At 42.6% G+C, this 20,495-nt stretch overlaps 1 protein-coding gene and 1 long non-coding RNA gene across 3 annotated transcripts; both read left to right on the top strand.

The window, feature by feature from the left end:
* Positions 1-3,586: 3,586 nt before the first annotated feature.
* On the top strand, positions 3,587-8,017 carry LOC115555608 (uncharacterized). The gene is made up of 7 exons (XR_003978892.1): positions 3,587-4,810; positions 5,194-5,295; positions 5,398-5,538; positions 5,719-5,858; positions 6,168-6,304; positions 7,462-7,556; positions 7,694-8,017. It is a non-coding gene; the product is annotated as an uncharacterized LOC115555608 (long non-coding RNA).
* Positions 8,018-8,113: 96 nt separating this feature from the next.
* Positions 8,114-11,828, top strand: LOC115555605 (uncharacterized). 2 transcript variants are annotated; one of them, XM_030372565.1, is made up of 3 exons: positions 8,114-8,289; positions 8,679-8,803; positions 9,089-11,828. In XM_030372565.1, exon 3 carries the CDS (start codon positions 9,758-9,760, stop codon positions 11,438-11,440), a length of 1,683 nt encoding a protein of 560 aa, XP_030228425.1. In that variant the 5' UTR covers positions 8,114-8,289; positions 8,679-8,803; positions 9,089-9,757; the 3' UTR covers positions 11,441-11,828. The 2 variants fall into 2 exon arrangements, with proteins under 2 accessions (XP_030228425.1, XP_030228426.1); XM_030372566.1 differs by having other exon boundaries at positions 9,089-9,758.
* The last annotated feature ends 8,667 nt before the right edge of the window (positions 11,829-20,495 follow it).

Below are 20,495 nucleotides of genomic sequence, written 5' to 3' on the forward strand. Positions count from 1 at the left end.
TCACTTTATGTTCAATAAACAGACAGAAAGTAAACTTGAATGAGTCTCATTGAGTGACGCACATGCTTGGGTTGTAATACAGCGGGATCCCCCCCACCATCGCGGGTTTAAGGTCTTAAATTTCATTCAAGGTGGTATTAAAAAGGTCTTAAAAAGTCTTAAATTTGACTTGCTGAAACCTGCAGATACCCTGTGTACCGTGAGCACCTCGGATTAGGGAAAATCACATAGAAAATCACTGAAAATGCATTATGAAAGGTGGCTTCTGGAGGACGCACTCGATTTTGAGTTTGACGGCAGAGGATATCGTTTTGAACCAGAATTCACCCAAGAGGAGCTACGTGAGATGGAGGCTAGGGCAACGTTGGCGCCTGAAGCTCCGGCTGAAGCGGTTCCCTAGGATCACGGGCGGGTGTTGTGCCTGTGGGAAGTGCAGGCAGATGCCGACGGAAGTCGAAAGTAGGTGCTGCACGGAGTGGGACCTTGTGCGGAAGTTTATATGCGGTTGTGAGGTATCTGAAAAAATAGTTCAATTTAGCAACTAACTGTACGTCCACACCAGGGGCCGGATTCACTAAAGTGTTCTTAAGATAAAACTTAAGAAGATTCTTAAGAAAAAATATAAGAAGTTCCTAAGAATCTTCTTAAACGCTATTCACCATTTTTTTCTTAAGAATTGTCGATTGTCTTACGAACTTCTTAGTTTTCTCACTTAAGAAGTTCTTAGATTGTTAACGTAGTAGAGGAATGCATGTAATGTTCGTCTTCGTGCGCTCTTGTTGTTGCTGGAGCAGCGGTGGAGCAGCGGTGCTATCTTACCTGTACTTTGTTGATGTTTATGGTTTGGGTTTCACGGAGAATAAACCGTTAATTAATAAACCGAAAAAATGGAGGACAACAGTGCCAAGCGCAGCAAGAACTTTTCGAAACAGGAGTTGGAGGTGTTGGTGGAGGAGGTGGTTTCAAGGCAAAGAATATTAATGGGGAAGTTGGATAACGTAGTCACTGCAGATAATAAGAAGAGGGCGTGGGCGAAAGTTGCCCAATCAGTGTCCGCAGTAGGGGAGACGGAGCGCGATGCGATTGCAATAAAAAAAAAATGGGAAGACGTAAAATCCCTCGTAAAGAAAAAAGCTGCTGAGAGGGCGAGGGAGACGAGGAAGACAGGAGGAGGGACGTCCTCTGTTAAACTCGACGCTTTGGAGGAGAAGATTTTGGGTATGATAGGGGAATCGCTGGTAGGAGGAGTTCAAGGAGGGGTGGACACTGGAGACCACAGCTGTATGCAGCTGCTACAGCAGACACAAACGGGTAAGCTCACAAGCTACCGTCACTAACTGTTAGCTATTGATCATTACGTTGATCCTGTTGATGAAGCTTTTCTTTTTCACTACCTAACTAATGGCCCAATTTTCCTGATTCTGTTGCTTTTCTGTAGATGCTATGGTGGACCTTGATTTTCTTCCCACCCAAGCAGGAGTTGCAACAATCCAAGTTATTGTACCCGCTGAATACATTGTCCCCCCCCACATTGAACTTGAAGTTCAACAAAATGTAAGTTTATAACTGTATCAGACAATGACTACCACACCATACATTTTTATATTGTTAAGGAAAGCTGCCTCTTTTGTGAAGAGTTTGAGGAGTGTCTTTCTGCGCCTACCATCCAGTGTTGGGCATAATGTGTTACAAAAGTAGTGTGATTACAGTTATGTATTGCTGTTTGCTGTAACGCAGTAAAACAGTAGCCTAGGCTGTTACTGGAATTTGATTTCCTAGATGAGATGACTGCAGAGATGGAAATCTCAGTTCTCACTCAGTCCTAACATTTACCCCTTGGTTTTTACAATTGAATTGAACCAATTATATGAAGGAGTCGTGGGTACTGCCTGGCCACCTTGCCACAAGGTCAGTGCGTTCACACCAAAAGATGCATTTGCTGCCCGAACGCGTTGACGCCAAGGTTTTGCGGCGCGGCAAATCAAGTTTTGCAGCGCAGCAAAAGTTTTGCGGCGCAGCAAACGTTTTGACGCGCTGCAAACGTTTTGCTGCGCCGCAGTTTTGCAGTGCAGGAAGTTTCGCGGTGCTTTTGAATTCATTCACAACCGACATTACGAGCATTGCATGTCTTTACCTGTTGTGGAAGAAGGAGAGACGTCGGAATGCCCGTCGTTTATGGGTTCATGAGACCTTTCGGAGCCTGGAAGGCTGGTGCTGCCTGGCACCCAACTGGGTTTTGTTTGGGGTTGTTATGCTAGCCCTTTAGCATACTTATACATACACATACTACTATGGTTTAGTTTAACTGTAAACACAACTACACTACAGAATGCTGATTTGTGGGTTTTTTTGAGTTACTAAATAAATGTAACGCTAGTGAACTCTAGGTCACTCCAAGGGAGTAACACTGATTGGCTGTTACGGCATGTGACTCAGTGGCAACGCCTCTGTGGCAATGCTGTTGAACGCTGATTGGCTGTCATCACGCGTTTGCTGCCGAAAAGTTGGAATATTTCAACTCGAGCAGCATTTGACGCGCCGCAAAATACGTGAACGCGCCCGCCGCCCGTGCCCGGCAGCGGGCACGGGCATGCCGCGCTGCAAATCAGATTTTGACGCGCCGCAAATCAAATTTTGCTGCCGGTTTTCTCGGGAGCAAATGCTGCGGCAGCAAAGCGTCTCTACATTCACTTTGAATGGGATCGTGACGCGCGTCAACTTTTTGCATCTTTTGGTGTGAACGCAGGGTTAGGGTGTGTTTGAAACCACCTACTTGCTTGCTGCTTACTACCTACTAAATATTTGGCTTACTTCTCGAATCCTTAAATAATGATTGAGTAATCCATTTGAGTAATCGACGTTCAGAAGACCGTCCTTACTTAACCACCTCAGATGACGTGAATCAAATGACGTGTCAATAACCTACCGGCCGGGCGCCGTTAATAAATATTATAAATAAATATATAAACGTCACATTTAACGTCACAGTACATCTTCAACCTAAGGATTTGCGGTGATGTGTTAAAAACAATTATTAAACAATTACATCGGTATGGCTGTGGGCTCTGCTTCTGCGGCTCCCCGTTTAGCGCCATTGCTTCCACTGTTCTTTTGAATAGACGCAGTGCATTCTGGGGCAGTTGAGTACGTCTAGTAAGCTAGCGATGCTTACACAAAATCTTTCCGGAAGTAGAAGACATTCGGATACTACTCGCTTACCTAAAACTCGCTTACTACGTTCTGCTTACTCAATTTGACGTCATAGTTAGTAAGATTAGTAAGCAAGTAGGTGGTTTCGAACACACCCTTAGTGTTGCATCACAGATCACCTGAGTGTTAATGGAGTGGAAGTTCTTTCTATTGACAAAGCCATCCTCCTCATCACTTGGTGCCTATGAAATGAATATAAGTTAGTTAGCACATTAATCCCCACGTAACACACACACATATATATATATATATATATATATATATATATATATATATATATATATATATATATATATATATATTCAAGTCAATATTTTTATAAACAACATATAACAAAGCATAATGGATCCAAATTAACAAGAATACAAGAATAGGATATTTGTACATTATCATACTTTGATTGCAATATGTGTCCCATCAACTGCCACCAGCACGTTTGGAAATCCATTTCAAAAAATTGCTGTTACAGAGTGCATTTGTAACATCTCTGACCACTCGGCTAACGGATGATTGGCTCACACCCAGGGTGCCCCCCACCACCATTTGAAAAGACCCAGAGGCAAAAAATCTCAGGGCAGCCATAATTTGCGTTACAACTTGAAGGGGTGACGATCGCCTTGTTTTCCTTTTCAGGTCATTTGATAGCATATCTGCCAAATAAATAATTGCAGGCCTACACAGCAAAACTACGGGTGTTAATTTTTCAGTGTTGGTGTTAATCAACAGGGTGCAGTGTTATTTTAACACTGAATTGATCATAATGTACACCAGGAGAGTTTTTTGATGAAAGTGTTGGTGTAGATTTCGGTCGTTAGGGGATTCTCACACCGTGAGTGTTGATTTGACCACACCCCCACATTTCCGGCAAAGAAGCGCCATCCAGAGATGATCCAGAACTTTCGGTAGCCATCTATATAACCGCTGTGGTAAGTTAAACTTGGTTAGGGTTAATGTTGTGCGGTTGATAAACGCTTAAATAATTCGAAAAACGTAGTTTGTTTGCTATTGTATGGATATATGCTGTCTGTTACTTTCTAATCCCATTTTAAATAGATTTTTGTCGAACTGGCGATTGCTAGCATAAACTTGGTAAAGATGGTAGCTAATTTTCACTCCGGCTGTCGAGAGTATAATATCAGTAATATCTGCAATTTTTTTTTTATTAAATGTGCTTGTCTTTCTTTTTACTCGCAAACATCGAAAATATAAGTTTCACTTTGACGAATAAACTGAGGAGAGCCGGAGAGGGTGGGCACTGGGCACAGTCGAGGAAGGAGAGGACAGGTGAGTTTTCGCTATCACTCATAAGGAGAAGTTAATAATACCTAGTATCTTTTTGAAATTAAGGGAGTAGTATATGTAGATAGATTTATGCTTAGTCATAGCCGCAACAAACTCCGGTAGTTGTTATCTCAATGCTGGAGTTACACAGTGCAGTTGGCCCGCTGCGGCCACGACTGCCAGCCTTCACCAACGCGTGCTGCACGCGGTGCGGTATAGGAGGTCTGCCTGGACCTGCTCCACGGTGCGGGTTATCTCATACCGGTGCGGTATGAGATAACCCGACGGCGTGTAGCCGTGAACTACGCTCGTAGAAACTGTAAGTAACTGCAATAAAACGGCACAGATATTTTTTTATATGCTCTGTAGCTCGCTAGCTCAGCAGCAGCTTACAGCATGTTGGCTAACTCTTACAAACAAGCTTAACAAAAAGCTGTCTGTATGTCCTTTCTGTTTAGCTTAGTTTGCCTGTATAGCGCTGTTGACTATCAGCCCCCTCCATTTAGCAGCAGCACAGACAGGCTCACAGGAGCACAGGAGGACAGATAAGAGGAGAGGAGGAATAATCATGTTCTTCATTCTTAACTTCAGTCCTCCCTTTTAAACCAACTATTTTGTCTTGTTTAATCATGTGCATGCTGTTTTATGCTTTTTAGAATGTTTTTTATTATTTATATATAAATGCCATTCTTTCCTTTGAAGGTGGAGACATGCTGGTTCCTGTCGAATATAAGGGGGTGAGCAAATGAGTCAGGGTACCAAAGGTGGAGGAGGTCTTCAGTTTCTCTGAATTTTTACAAGGAGGTAACTAAAGTGTCAAGCTTATCCATGTCTTCTGGTTTTACAATGTTGTATGTGTAACTTACTTGGAAGTTATGCTATAATCCAAATTGTCTTTTGTTTTAGTGCTGGCAAAATTCAATTTGTCAGGTTTTACTGCTTTGATGCTCAAGGATTCTGCAGGAGTTGAAGTGGATTCTGACATCTTTGATGAGCTTTTGAAGTCATCTCAGGTGTCTTTCAAGGCCTTCACTGAAGATTGCAATGGTAAGAAAATGCAACCTTATATTTCTCATAACTATTTTAAATGTAATAATTTATATCCAAAATAGTTATATTGTCAAACTTTAAAATATAGTGTGTGTGTGTGTGTGTGTGTGTGTGTGTGTGTGTGTGTGTGTGTGTGTGTGTGTGTGTGTGTGTGTGTGTGTGTGTGTATGTGTCTAGACAACAGTGTTGGAGAGTCTTCAGAGGGCTCATCCTTATCTGATTGGTCACCATCACGTGCATCCCATGGGGCATCAACAATTACAGCTCAAAGAAAACGGCTGATTGAAGGACCCCCTGACAGCAGCAGTGCTCGCGATGTAAGTGACCTTTTAAACTAAGGTCTGAAGCTGCAGATAATAAATGATTATTTGTTTAAAAAAGAAAAAAAACATCTCTGCAAAAGGGGCAACACGCCAGAGAAGAAATGTATTGGTCTAACCCCATGCCAGGGGACTACAGATGAAAAATAGCCTTTTGGCTAATTCTGGCATTTTTAACCCATGTATGATGATGTGTTTTAATTAATTTGCAATGCCCCCTTCTTAAATAAACTGAATTGAATTGAATTCAAATATGTTCTTGTCGTCTACCTGAAATGTTTGAATGCTAGGCAATTGTTGTTTCAGATTGTCAATGCAGCCCTGCATTCAAAGCCGGACGGTGACCAAATAATCACAGAATACGAGAAAACAAAGAGTCTGTCGGATGGTACAAGAAGAAGGATGATCAACATACTTGTGGCTGACATGGTAGAGAGCCATGGGTAAGTATTGCACACTTATAAACACATATTGATTTGACCAATGTTCATAATATAATATTTTACAATTTCTGTGTTCAATTCAAATATATATTTTTCTATCATGATTACAGTAATAATAATGATTACTATTAATATTGACAACAGCACAACAAAAGCAAAATGTACACAGCACATTCTCAGTCTTTGTGCTGCATAATCCAAGTCTTATGGTACGGCCACTAGGGGTGTAACCGGGTACACGTGTACACGTGTAACCGGTTAGTAAATCATAACCGTTTAGGAAAAATCAGTAAACGAAAACCGAAAAAAAAAAAATAATAACACATACTATTTATTTAGCGATTAATAAAGCTACAAATGTTCCACTTGGACAACATTAAGGAGCTAATAAATGCACGCGATAAATGTTGGGTAACTGAACACCGGGTATTAGGCTACACGGGTCTTCTCAATGGCGTGGAAGGCTCCGTTCTATTTCATGTAGGCTACGCCGTCTAGGCTTCGCCTTATGGGCTTGTCCCGTGCGCTGCGCGCAAACCCCAGCGTCTTTGGTTGCTACCAAAGACGTTCGGCAGACTATTTCTCTGCTGATCAACACTACGAATGCTGATAACGAATTATAAATTGTAAAAAGACACACCATGTGAAGGTTTTTCTTTTCTTTTTGGCAAGTAGCCGTGTAATAAGCGGGATAATGTAGCCTATAGAACGTCGCCGGTCATTATCGAAAATAAGCCCCTTCAGGGCAAAGCAAGACACCTCCGCTGTGCGTCGGTGTCCTGTTCGCCCTGTCGGTGCTTATTTTTCCCGACAATGACCGGCGTTCTATACATTATCCTTAGCTTCAACGCGTGTAACGCGTCTACGCTCCTAAACCAATGGTTCTCTATGCAAAAATGCCGATTTTCGACGCCCCTAACGCGAGTAACGCGTTGGTGTGGCCGTACCATTAGATATGCAGCCATAGTTTCACTATGTCCCTTACATGTTTTACACTTTTATCCCTTTATGTTTTTTATATTTCAAAATAAACTATTACCGGAAAAGTCACTTTTTTTTTTAACAAAATTCTAGCACAGCCTGCAATTAAACCCTTTTTTCAGCCACTTGATTTATGGGTGAAGTATCACTTTAGTAATTCATCTATCTTTTTGCAGGAGGATCCCTCCTGTAAATATCCGCAGTACGTACGCACTTGGCCATTACAACCTTGTTCCCAAATTTGAAGGACCCGGATTCAAAGAATGGTTATGTAAGTATTGATATAAATATACATCCATGCTGCAGTGCTTCAATGCATTGAATTAAAAGCATGACACAAGCCCTGTTCAGGATCATTCCTTGTTCTAATCCAGGTAATCGATTATTCTTTTGCAATGTGATCTACAGGAGCATTTCTATGATCACCAGAGTGGTTCTGGTTACCTGGCATGGAGGCTGAAAACTGTGCAGCGCAACTCTGCCCAAGAGATCAAGAAATCAAGGTCCAGCTTTCAGGATGGCCCTAAGACTCAGCGCAGCATGCATTCACCTGTGAGACAGTTGTCAGGTGATGAATGCAATGAAGCTATATCAGTGATGAGGCACTCAAGTGACACAAACCCTCGTCCAAGAAAAAATGAAGGCAACATTTCGGAAAAGACAAAAGGTTGTTCAAGACCCAGCCACAGCTTCCACTGTCCTAGACCTTTTTCCAAGATTCCTCGACACACCAGGCTTGGTAAGAAATAATGACTGGTTGACAGCTTTGTTCTGTCTTTATTTGTTTGCCCTCTAATGTATTTTTTCATGTCATATTTTGTGTTTAAGATCGACCAAGACTTCAATATGCTCTTGGTGATGAAGTGACTGGTAAATTCCTCGCTAAATGGCCAACATTCCTTCAAACCGAAGGTCATTGCGGAGTGCAAAAAATCTTCCTCGAAGTGTGCACGTGGATGACCTCCTTTTGTCTGCCCAACAGGAATCTGATGATGATGATGGTGGTAAGTGTAAATGAGAGACTTTAGGACTACGCATGCCTCTCGGGCATTAACTGTATTCCATGCATCAAAATAATTTAGAGCCTGGCTTTCACTCCAGGGAAAGTGTTTTTTAAGGCAACACCTAAGAGGTTGTTGATCAGGCTTTGTGTCATAATAACAAATATCTGTGATCCAGTTTTGTTTTCTTTTGTCTTTATTGTGCAATACTATTTTTAGATTCAAAGACATCACTGCAGCACAAATATACTGTCCAGTTCCTTTCATTTAACATTAACAATCAACAAAGCTATCTAGATCAAATCAGAGTCTCTGTAAGTGAACATTGAGAAGACATTGTAAAGTCATTCAGGTAACTGCAATGGTGTTTTCTTTTCATTGTCTTTATGTAGTCTGGGACTGTGAGGTTGCCGCCATCTGCCTGTTGCTTCACCTGTTGCCTCCAACATCCAAGGGCAAGAAGTCTGCAAAGATCAGCGCAACGGATGCTACTGTCCGCCTGGTGAAGTTCCTTAAGGTCTGTTCTTACAATTGTGTTAAAGTATTTCAGTAGTATTGGGGTTCTCAAGGGCTGATAGTAATTTTGTGAGATGGGGTGCAGCAGATTTCTTCTTTTGGAAAAAAAAGGTTTCTAACAAGTGCAGCTTTGTCCTAATTTGAAATGAATTGCTTGTGAAATGAAAAAGAATTTGCTCCTCTAGTCATTGAAGATTGTATCCTAATTCTAGGAAACAGTCCCTGGCATTCCACACCAAATCCCGACATTTTATTCCATGGAATTCATTCTCTCCCTCTCTCTTAGGTGGGGAGAAGCATGGAGACCTTCCTGAAGGAAACTGGCCCTGCTCAGCCCTTTCTCCTGTGTGTTGGAGAACGAAAAAACAGCATCCAGAATTTCTACATCATCCTGGACCAAAAGGCCATTCCCTCCAAGACGCAGACTGGAGTTGCTGCCTTTGACGAGCTCTTCAAGGCACATTTTGCTTTTGCTGTGTCCTATGATGAGGCGCTGTGCAACTTCTACACCTTCATCCAGACAACCGTGTATGGCATTGACGTTGGCAGTGTGAAGGAGACCCCTGGTGAAGGAAATTCGAGTAAGACTTCTTCACAGTTCATTTTGAAGAGGAACTCATTTCTGACTTGAAATGTTTACATGTTACATTTGCAAGGTACAGCACAGAAATTGTTCATTGTTATGTCGACATTTGAAGTTCCAGCATGGATTGTACCCAGGAAGGTCTTTGCGTTTGCGTTGTGGAGAGGCTGGTTGTTCATTTGTTTTTTGCACATACTTCGGTTACCAGCGGCACTTATCTCGAGCACATAAGGATGGTGGTGATTCAGATTCCGTCAGTGATGTTGAGTTTGTTCCTGCAACTAATGTTGGAGCTTCTGTTTCACAACAAGTTAATGTAGATCCTCCTGCGACTGTCACTACACACATTCCAATTGATAAAACGAAAATACTATGTGCAGCTCTGTTATTGCTCAACTGCAATCCTCAGGAGTTCCTGAAAGTACGGTGCAGGGTTTAGTTGGTTCAATGGAGGAACTGGTCGATGACATCCATGCCCATGCAAAAGAAACCGTTGTTGAATGTTTTTCATCTGAAGCATCCGGAGACACATTGAAAAAAGTTCAGGATTGTTTTGGTCAGCTTGAAAATCCATTTTCATCTCTTAACACAGAATCGAAACGAAAGAAGCACTTAGAAGAAAAATGGAAAATAGTGGAACCAGTGGAGTATATTCTTGGTGTGCATTTTGATACACGCAGAGATAGAACAACAGGAACATATAGGCAAGTTCCTGTAAACGACAAGTTCATGTATGTACCCATCATGGGGTCTCTTTCATCTATGTTTAGGAACAGGGAACTTTCTAACAGTTTCCAAAAAACTAAACCACACCAGGAGGGTTTTTACAGAGATGTAAATGATGGCTCATACTTCAGGAACCACATTTTATTCTCACAACAAGAAAATGCTTTGCAGATACAGCTCTACTACAATGATTTTGAAACTGCTAATCCATTAGGCTCAAAAAAGGGAATTCACAAACTTGGCTGCATTTATTTTATTTTGAGAAATCTTTCCCCAAAGCTTAATTCTGTGTTGATGAACATACATCTTGTTGCCCTCTTTCACTCGGAGGATTTAAAGAAATATGTGTTTGATCCCATTCTAAAGCCACTTCTCAATGATTTAAAGATTTTAGAGGCTGATGGAATGCAGGTGCCCTTTCAACCCACACCTTTGAAAGGTTCAGTTTTTCAGGTTACAGGTGACAACTTGGCTATACATGGCCTTTTTGGTTTTGTCGAATCGTTTAGTGCAAAGTACTGTTGTCGCTTTTGTTTAACTGAAAAGGGAGAGATGCAATCAGTTTTCAGTGAAGATCATACAGGTTTAACTCTACGTTCTAAAGCCCTTCATTCAGAACACTGTGCTGCCGTTGAACAAAATCCAGCTTTGGCCTCAACATTTGGTGTGAAAAAAGCATGTCCTCTCAATTCCCTCCAGCTGTTCCATACGTCAGACAACTACGCAGTAGATATAATGCACGATCTACTGGAAGGAGGGGTGCAGTACGAGTTAAAGCTGGTGTTTCGGTACTTGATGAAGAACTCAATAAGCTCATTAAGCTCATTGTCAGAAAGAATCATGAGCTTTAACTATGGATTTACACAGAGAAAAAACAGGCCAAGTGGGGTAAAACTGGACGATGATAGCAACAATTTTGGCCTTAGTGCTGTTCAGTCATGGTGCCTCTTGCGCAATACCCCATTGATGTTTGGAGATTTAGTTAAGAGGAATGATAGCTGCTGGAACTTGCTGCTCCTCTTAATACAAATCGTCAACATTGTCTTTTCACCTATTGTAACCCATGGTATGACTTGCTATTTGAAACATCTGATTTTCGATCATCACAAGCTTTTTAAATCTGTCTTTCCAGAGCGAAATCTGCTTCCAAAGCACCACCACATGATACATTACCCAAGGTGTATTAGAAAGATTGGGCCACTATTACACATGTGGTGCATGAGGTTCGAAGGCAAGCACAACTTTTTCAAAAGGTCTGTGAAGAACTTTAAAAACATCACAAAAACACTGGAAAAGAGACATCAGAATCAGTTGGCTTTTCATTTTTGAAGGTTTTTATTTTAAAAGATTCCAATTTGGCCCCATTACAGAAGTCTTGGTCAGCAGTTTGGAGGGCAGTGAGGCGCTGAATGAAACTTTGTCTTGTCTTGTGTTTCCACAACTACCTGGGTCAAAAGCTATGGCACAGAGTATCAGCCTGGGATGTATGTATGTTCTGGTGTTGAAAATGAGATGCCGTTGTTCAACAGGATTGTCAGTGTTATTGTAAGAGATGACAGCGCTTATCTTCTAACTTGTACTGTCTCAACAATGTATTTTGATGATCACTTAAATGCATTTAGCATTGAGGAGAAAAACAATGTCATTACACTAGGGATGTGTCGGTCGCGACCGATTCGTTACAACGAACGAATCCCGAACGTGAACGACAAGAACTGGTTCCCCAAAACAAGAAGAAATGGTTCTTTGATTCTTTTTTTTAAACATATACCAAAAATATGGTCACGTAAATAAAATATACAAACGAACAGGGCTTCGTCTCCCGCGACTTATATTGATTGAGTCTACAACGTTCTCAAAGATTCAGCCAATGAGAGGCAGCAATGGTGTTGGAATGGCACCTGGGTAAACCAATGACAAGGCGGTACCGTCGAATATGCGCGCTTTTCCGAAAATAGACTTGACCTCCATCTGTTTATTGGATAATCGCATTTCCCAATCCCAGGAGTCTTTGCTCCATTCTACGTCAATTTAAGAACAAAAAAAGAAATTAAACTGCAGTTCGTATTTTTTATTTATGACCATGAAAGTTCTGTAATGCCTGAACAATGAAGAATTAAATGTAAAGAAAAATAAAATTATAAATGTAAAACCATGAATGAAATATAGAGAGTAAGCAAGTGGTATAAATATTGGTGGGACGTTTGCTTATACTATATAGTGTATCTTCTCGATTTCCACGGGAATTAGAGCCTAGAAGTGGTTTAAATTATGCTCACGGCCGTCTCGCGGGGGGGGCGGCAGACACCAAATGACTGTACGTATTTTAAGAATCTAAGCTTCCCTCACTTGTCCACTAGGAAGTAGGACCAAACATATAAGCTGCGTTACCCTCACATAGCCACAAGGGAGCATGACGTTATTGAAGGCTGCTCCCTCTTCACCTTTAATTAAGTGAAGAAGCCAAAGCCATAACGTCACCCCGGCCACGCCCCTAGGCCACGCCCACTGCATAGGCCACACCCACTTGACGTCCTGCACGGAGGACGTCGAGTGAACAGCCCAGAGATTTTCAGCGACACCCGCGAAGGGTCACGGGCCTCTGCCCGTGGCCCATAGTTGCCAGAGTTATTATCTCTCACACGTGTTCTACACGATTCCTAGAATTCCCTCCGTATAGCTTCACTTACCATGCCGAAACATGCCGACGACTTTATAATAAATAAAGTGAGTTAAAGTAAAGCAACCCGGGATTGGACAACTTTCTTCGAGAATATGGAACAATTTGGTGACCCGCGACGTTTGGAAGAAAGTCCCGAGAATCCCGGCGGGCGCGACGCTAAAACAACTTCAACAGGCCACACACGTCTGAGGTAAGTATAACTCATTGTTTTAAAGATTAAATCTGAAATAGGATTGGTTATAAGAACATTTAGGTGTAAGTTTGTTTTAGCCACCGTCTGGTCGTGCTGCTCCAGAGGCCTAGACCTTGACTTAACAAGACATTTTACATTGAAGTCTGTTGGTATTTTTATTAAAGACGATGAAAATTAAGGTAAAAGACCTCCAGGCCCCCTACACACGAGTACCCTCCCCCCACCCCCCCCCCCCCCACCCCTGTGGGGGGGGGTGGGGGGTCCCTGCAAACATTCTCTTCCCCTACCCTTCCTTATTCATATTGCTTAAAGAAGATCGGAACGGTGGGACGGGGGCTTCGATTTAACTAACAATAGAGAGGCAAGTGGCCTCGCTGTTGTTGGTTGGGTTGAGGTTCTTGTCTTATTGTTCTTTCTTCCCCTTGCCCCTCACACCATCACACCTAAGTTTCACTTTGACGAATAAACTGAGGAGAGCCGGAGAGGGTGGGCACTGGGCACTGTCGAGGAAGGAGAGACAGGTGAGTTTTCGCTATCACTCATAAGGAGAAGTTAATAATACCTAGTATCTTTTTGAAATTAAGGGAGTAGTATATGTAGATAGATTTATGCTTAGTCATAGCCGCAACAAACTCCGGTAGTTGTTATCTCAATGCTGGAGTTACACAGTGCAGTTGGCCCGCTGCGGCCCGACTGCCAGCCTTCACCAACGCGCGCTGCACGCGGTGCGGTATAGGAGCCAAGGAACCTATTGGAACCAAGATGTAAATTTAGTTAAGTGTTTGTATATTTGAGGTCTGTGTGCTGAAATACAGAAAGCAAGGCCCTAGTTGATATCGGCAAAACACGCAAATATCTGTGTAGGTTGTAATCAATGTTTTTTGATTCATCAACATTGATAGTTTAAACGATCTGTAAAAGTTTACATTTGTACTAAATTTATTCTTTCTCTTCAGGCCTTTGCAACCCAAGCAGTGATGGAAGCCCTGCATTCATCATTTTACTTCTGTGCATTGATCTTAATATTCTCTCTCTCTCTCTCTTCAGGTAATAGCAGTATATGCAGTAACGAATGCCTAACACTCAGACATTATGTTTTTCAAGTTGCTGGGCCCTTCTGTCTGTTTACATGCGTTTTGTGTATCAAAACAGGAATGCAATAGACACGGGTTGTGTCATGCACATTGATATTGGAGAACCAGGATGGTTCAAATAGACACGGGGTTCAACTGCTAAAATAATATGTTTAATTAATAAATGATGCACATGGTTTTAACCGGTGCACAAGGCGGGAGTTAGCTCAACTGCTGTAGTTCAATTACAATAACATTTGTTTCAACCGATAACTTCTGAATTTTTCTTTTAGGATCAGTTTTTTTTTGTTTATAGAATATCACCATATATTTAATACCAAGATGTGCATAATTGTTGTAAGTTTGGATGACTCTTTATTCTACCTAGTTTAGACGGTTTTGATTGACCTAGCTCAAGATTCACCAGGTGTCAGACGTAGGATTGTGGCACTTCCTGGGAGCCCCCGAGCCACACGTCACCTGCACCAGGTGTGAAGACGTACAGGCACGTGCACAGATAGACCCCAAGTGGTGCTCAAGCACCAGCCCTTGTGCCCTGGTTGAGAAAAAGTGCCCTTTTTTTCTTGAGCCCAATTTTTTTTTTCATTCATCGATATTTTTAGAATACAAATTAGTTTCTCTGTCATCAATTTCCCCAAATGTGTTTTGATATCTGAGGGGTTATTTATTTGAGTTCTTGTGAGAATTTCGCCCCGACATGCTCCGCGGCATAGACAGAATACGTATCTATGCCTATGCTCCCGGGTGCTCACAAGCCCCCGCCGCGCCTCTCCCTCCTCATCCCCCACATCAGTGCTGAGCGCAAGGCCACACCGGTGCAGACTACGTCTTCACTGACCTGCAGCATCAGACTAACAGGTAATGACAGTGTTTGTGCATCCCCCAACGTTGTTTTTTATAAATTAACAACAACATTAGTGCCGCTGAAAACATTACGTCTGAAAACATAACTGGTCCGACGTTTCCTAAAAAATAAACAAACAACTAACTTGATTTCAAAGCATTGCCCAGCTGTTTACTGACGTTTGTCATGTTAAATGACATTATTTGTCTGAAAGTGCATATTTTGTGTTGTATAAATGCAGTTTAGACAATTTCGAAAGTATGTTGAATTTATGTTTATAGTGACAACAGCTTCAGTGGAAAGATCCTTTTCAAAACTGAAGATTATAAAGAACAGGCTCAGGAGTCTCTGTGGGGAAGAAAGACTCTCTGACCTTCTCCTGCTTGCCATTGAGCAAGACATTGTAATAAATCACGGTGAAGTGATACAAATCTTCCAAGACATGGCACCAAGGAGGATGCTCCTGTGAAGATCCTTTTATTTATCCAGAGCAGAGTTTGATAAGTTTTAAGTTAGAATATTGTTCGATTATTTAACATACTATTTGCTTGTACAATATGGCCTTGTTTTGTCTGTTTATGCCTGTTATTCATTTATTTATTCAATGTGATCTTTGATCTAGTTTGTTTGCTGTTTAGGCACACTCCGTAGTGCCTACTCCGTAGGCACTACGGAGTGCCAGAGAAATTAACTAACATCATCAGAAACACCTATGAGGAATGACCTGCAGAGTGATCCACGAGGGACAACCTACCGGTGCTTTCAGTGTACAAACTGGAGTGAGACAGGGGTGCCTGCTATCACCATTCTTGTTCCTGCTGGCAATGGATTGGGTAATGAAGCAATCCACAGCAGGAAGGAAAAAACGGCATACAGTGGACAATGTGGGCGCAGCTCGAAGACCTGGACTTTGCAGATGACTTGGCCCTTCTCTCTCATACCCAGCAGCAGATGCAGGAAAAGACCAGCACCATCGCAACCAACTCTGCTCGCCTCGGTCTCAACATCCACAGAGGGAAGAGCAAAGTCATGAGAGTCAACTCTGCCAACACTGCACCCATCATGCTGGAAGGCGAAGCTCTGGAGGAGATTGAGGAGTTCACCTACCTTGCAGCATTGTCACAAGCACCCAGTCGCCAAGAAAAAACGTTGACGGTGTACGTTTCCATGAACACTGGATACGTAGCATTTCAACGTAAAAAATAGCGTGTTATACCTACAGTATCCATGCGTGCCGCTGTGGAGGCGGTTTTCGGGATTTGGGTTTCACGGCTTTCGCGGCAAATTGTGGACGCGATTGTTTGGGGGGGGGGGAGGTAGACTGTTGTTGACCGGGGAGGGGGAGACACGTTTGTTGAGGGGGGGGAGGGGGGGGGGGGGGGGGGGGGGGGGGGGGACGTTTGTTGAGGGGGGGGGGGGGAGACACTTTGTAGGGGGGGCACGCTCGACAACGAGAGTTGGTTTTTATTGAACGAGACTTCAACACGGAACAGCTTCCCGAAACGATGGTCACGTCACTCTCGGTGACGGTGTCGACAACAATGAACACACGAACAATGTTAATAGAACAACACACAACCACATAACATCCCGAACCCATTACCCCACTTAATCCTAACAACAAAGCAAGTTAACAGAAGCCCCATTTGTCAACTGACTACCCCAATTCCCAGAATCCCCCGCGGCTCCGGAACACGGCGTAGCTTATATTAATCTTTATTATCTGAATGGGAAATGCAATATTTTAGGAAAGATACACCATTAAACGCGTTTCTAATGACATTTCTAGCGAGAAATGTACATTTTCCTTACATAATCTTCAGTCAGTGAATGTGTATGATCTTTATTAATCTTTATTATCTGAAGGGAAATGCAATATTTTAGGACCGATTCACCGTTAAACGTGTTTCTAATAACATTTCTAGCGAGAAATATACTTTTTACTTGCGTAATCTTCAGTCAGTGATTGTGTCTGATCTTTGTTTTATAGTTATTAGGATTTATCGGCTCGCTCGCATGTTTTCAACGACGTCAGGTTGTTAGGAATAGGGACGCTGCTTTCGCTAAACTAGCAGCTCACGTGCTTCCTGCGTTTGTGTTATTAAACTGTTACTTTATGTAACTTTTAATGATATCATCTTGTTAGAAACACGTATATCTGAGAGCCAACCCAGTCGCAGCGAGCCGCTGGGTGCAGGTGCAATGAGGTCAGAAGGTCAAAAGGAGCCTGCACCACGCCGCTTATGAGACTACAAAAGTTCATGTGTATTTCTCTCATAACTTTTTGTCATTATTAAAGAGAGGCCTGATTCTCAGACATGCAGGTTGGATGGCTACGGTGTAGGTCTGGGAAGAAAAAAATCTTGCAAGCGAGCCGCTGGGTGAGCACTTGCTGAGTCATTTCCTGTATGGTTTGAGCCATAGTTTGAAGCGTATATGCGTCCATTGAGACCCCCTTTGATATATAAGAGACCCCAATGTACAGCTTACTTAAATGATGTCGACCCAGTCACCTATTGGATCACTTCCTTAGGGCTTCGGCCTCCTAATTGATCATTATAGTATAATTGAATGCCCTCTTTCCTATATTGATACCTCCACTACTGGGATGTGGCAACATTCTCCAAATCCATATGGGGAGGGGTGGGGTGATGCTTGTTGACAGTAGGGTTGTACACTAGACATAATTAGGAAGCAAACTCAGGAGAAGAAATGACCTCATAAATATTTAATTAATAAATTGTTTCAAATAACCCTGCCTCGTTAAATCAATGAGCTTGGTGTTTTGCTTTCAAAATAGGTTATAGAAGAAGTCTAAACTGCAGAAAAATAAAAACATCAAAGCTGCCTTTTAAGGATACCTTGGAATATCTGTCTATTTTCTAACCATCTGAGCCTAGTTTACGACAAAAACAACACAATTGACGGCAGCTCCTTTGCTATATCCGTGTATTGTCACAATTTCTCAGTATCAAAGGTGAAAGTAGAAACGGGTGGCCAAAAGCTGTCATATTGTTAGTTATCACAGACAATTTTAAGTAGAAACGGGTGGCCAAAGCTGTCATTTTGTTAGTTATCACAGACAATTTTCAACAATGAATGATCTGTACGGAGCTCCATAATGGACAGGGAGAACGCTCCGGGACAGAACCTTAGTTTGGAAGTCGTGCTTATAGTGACACGACAATAGCCTACTTCCAATTGAAACAAAATTTAGAAAATAGGCCTATGTGTCCCTGATCACGTTTCAACAGATAACAATAATAACGTGACAGTGTCACGTATTTTCGTGAGACCAGGTTCGAGCGTGTGCATGGGTTGAATTGCGTGTCTCATGTTGGGAAAAATAACCTGCTGAGTACATCACATGTACATTACAAATATAGCTAACTCCTACCCTAGCCTGATGAGCACATCACATGGCAGACACATTACAATATAGTCAACTCTTGCTCTAACCCAACGAACACATAACACAAACATGATAATAGTCAGTCACAAGGCCGGAGCCGAAGGCCCCATTTCTCCTCCAGGCAAATGGTAGACACTCAGACAATGCACCAGTCATCCTCAAGAACGGAGAGCCACATTAAATTATCACACAGGAGACACTTCGGGGGGGGCGCTCCCCCGTTTTAATTTATCACACAGGAGACATTTTGAGAGCACTCCCCGTTAGGAGAACACAAGAGATACACATGCATATACTAGGGCCTGAGAGCCAAGGTCAGCAAAAACACACAGAACCACGCACACCTCAACGCACACACCTCATCGAGAGGAGGATACAGCATAAAACTGTATCACACAGGGACTCTGGACCTTCTTCTGAAGCAGACCTTCCACGGAGGCGAAGCTCTGGACGAACCATCAGCGCTGATTAGGGACTTGACATATTCGATTTCTCACGCTTTATGACTCTGTATAACCGTTGCCACTTTACTTAATAAATCCAAGGTCCTCATGCCGACAGACTTTATTACCTCTCCGTCTCATTGTATCTGGTCCAGTAACTAGACAGACCGTTTTTCCCCTCACTCACGCCGAATGCATGAGACATGAGAGCCCTGTACTTACGTGACACAAACCAGCACCACAAACGTTCTCTCCCGCTTGAGATGACGTCTGTCTTTATAGGTTCATGGGTCTGATGCGCCGATTTCCCATGCTGATATCCCCGGAGATTCTCGGGCATCTTCGAGAATTTGGCTATAGATTGTCTCATTACACGCTAAATAATATAATTATAGCCTAATTATATATATAGCATATATATATATATAGGCAATTATTGCAGAGTTCTTCAAGGAAAGTGATCAAATCCAAAGGATAGCTTTTAACAGTTACTTTAATTGGTAAAGTAATTCGGTATGGTAAACTGACTATGATGCAAAAGGAGGTTGAAGCGTATCTGGACACGTGCCGAGCGTCTCCCAGCTGACCAAAGCTATATTAACCCTATCCTATGGGCTGCCAAGAGATTCTGGCGAGCATGCTGGCTAGTGTTTACTGTTATTGTCTGATCCGCGTGGCCCGGAAGTAGTGGGAGGAGCCGGTGTGACGTATTTCCCTCGGCTTCCTCACTTGTCTGTGGTGCTGCCTTCTGTGGATGGAGCCATTATTGCAGCCTTCAGTAAGGTCCTGCTCCCCTTGTGGCTATGTATAGTATTTACAGCTTATATGGTTGGTCCTGCTTCCTAATGGCTATGTGAGGGTAATGCAGGTTCTTAAAATACTTAACACAATATATATAATTAGGCAATATATATATTGTGGTAACCCGGTACTCGTTGGTGCAGGTCCCAGGTACAAATGAGTCGTATAGTCAGGTTCTAGCCATGCTTGGCATTATATTCACAGGAAAACCGGTGTATACAGGGTCCATTAACAAGATCGACTTAGGGTCTCCGTGAGCCTCCAATGGGTCGTCGTCTCTTGGGCTTCATTCCTCTCCATGGTTCCCGGTCCTTTCTGTCTGACCTCGTGGCCCTCTTAAGAAGGCTCCTGCTCCATCCAACAGGTGTCCCCCAATCACGCTGATTGGGGAGAGAGAAGTGGTGCTCTCTGTCGCCAGTTGGTGGGTCGCGGCGGTATATGCCGTCTACCACCTCACCTCGGACCCGCCCGGGCCGAGGTTTATGGGGCGGGATGCCACAATATATATATATATATATAGCATTTGTGGTTTTGGCATAAACCTAACTAGGGTGCACTGTACTATCTGAGAACACCCTTTCTGAAGCCTCTCTCTCGCTCTCTCTCTCTGTCCCTCCCTCTCTCTCTTTCTCTCTATCTCGTACCGTTTTGTGGAGCACGCTAATTGTCTTAGAACACTCCCATTCAGAATGCATTGGTTTACATTTCGTTCTGTGTAGTGTAACAGAGTTAAAAAAGAAAGTTGGAAATTTGAATTCTCACAAATTATAATGTTAACATGCCATTGTTATTTTACATGTTAATATGTTGTACCGCATTCAATATGTTAATATGAGGCTGCGTGACTGCATGTCTTTTTTTCACGCTTTTTGGGCGTTAGCGCTACCCGTAGTTCCTTAGAACTAGGGAAACCC

The sequence above is a fragment of the Gadus morhua genome, chromosome 12 (assembly GCF_902167405.1).
Source record: "Gadus morhua chromosome 12, gadMor3.0, whole genome shotgun sequence".
Classification (NCBI taxonomy): Eukaryota; Metazoa; Chordata; class Actinopteri; order Gadiformes; family Gadidae; genus Gadus; species Gadus morhua.

Coding starts and splice junctions, on each gene's coding strand:
- LOC115555605 (XM_030372565.1), top strand. CDS start 9,758: ATGTGCAGCTCTGTTATTGCTCAACTGCAATCCTCAGGAGTTCCTGAA.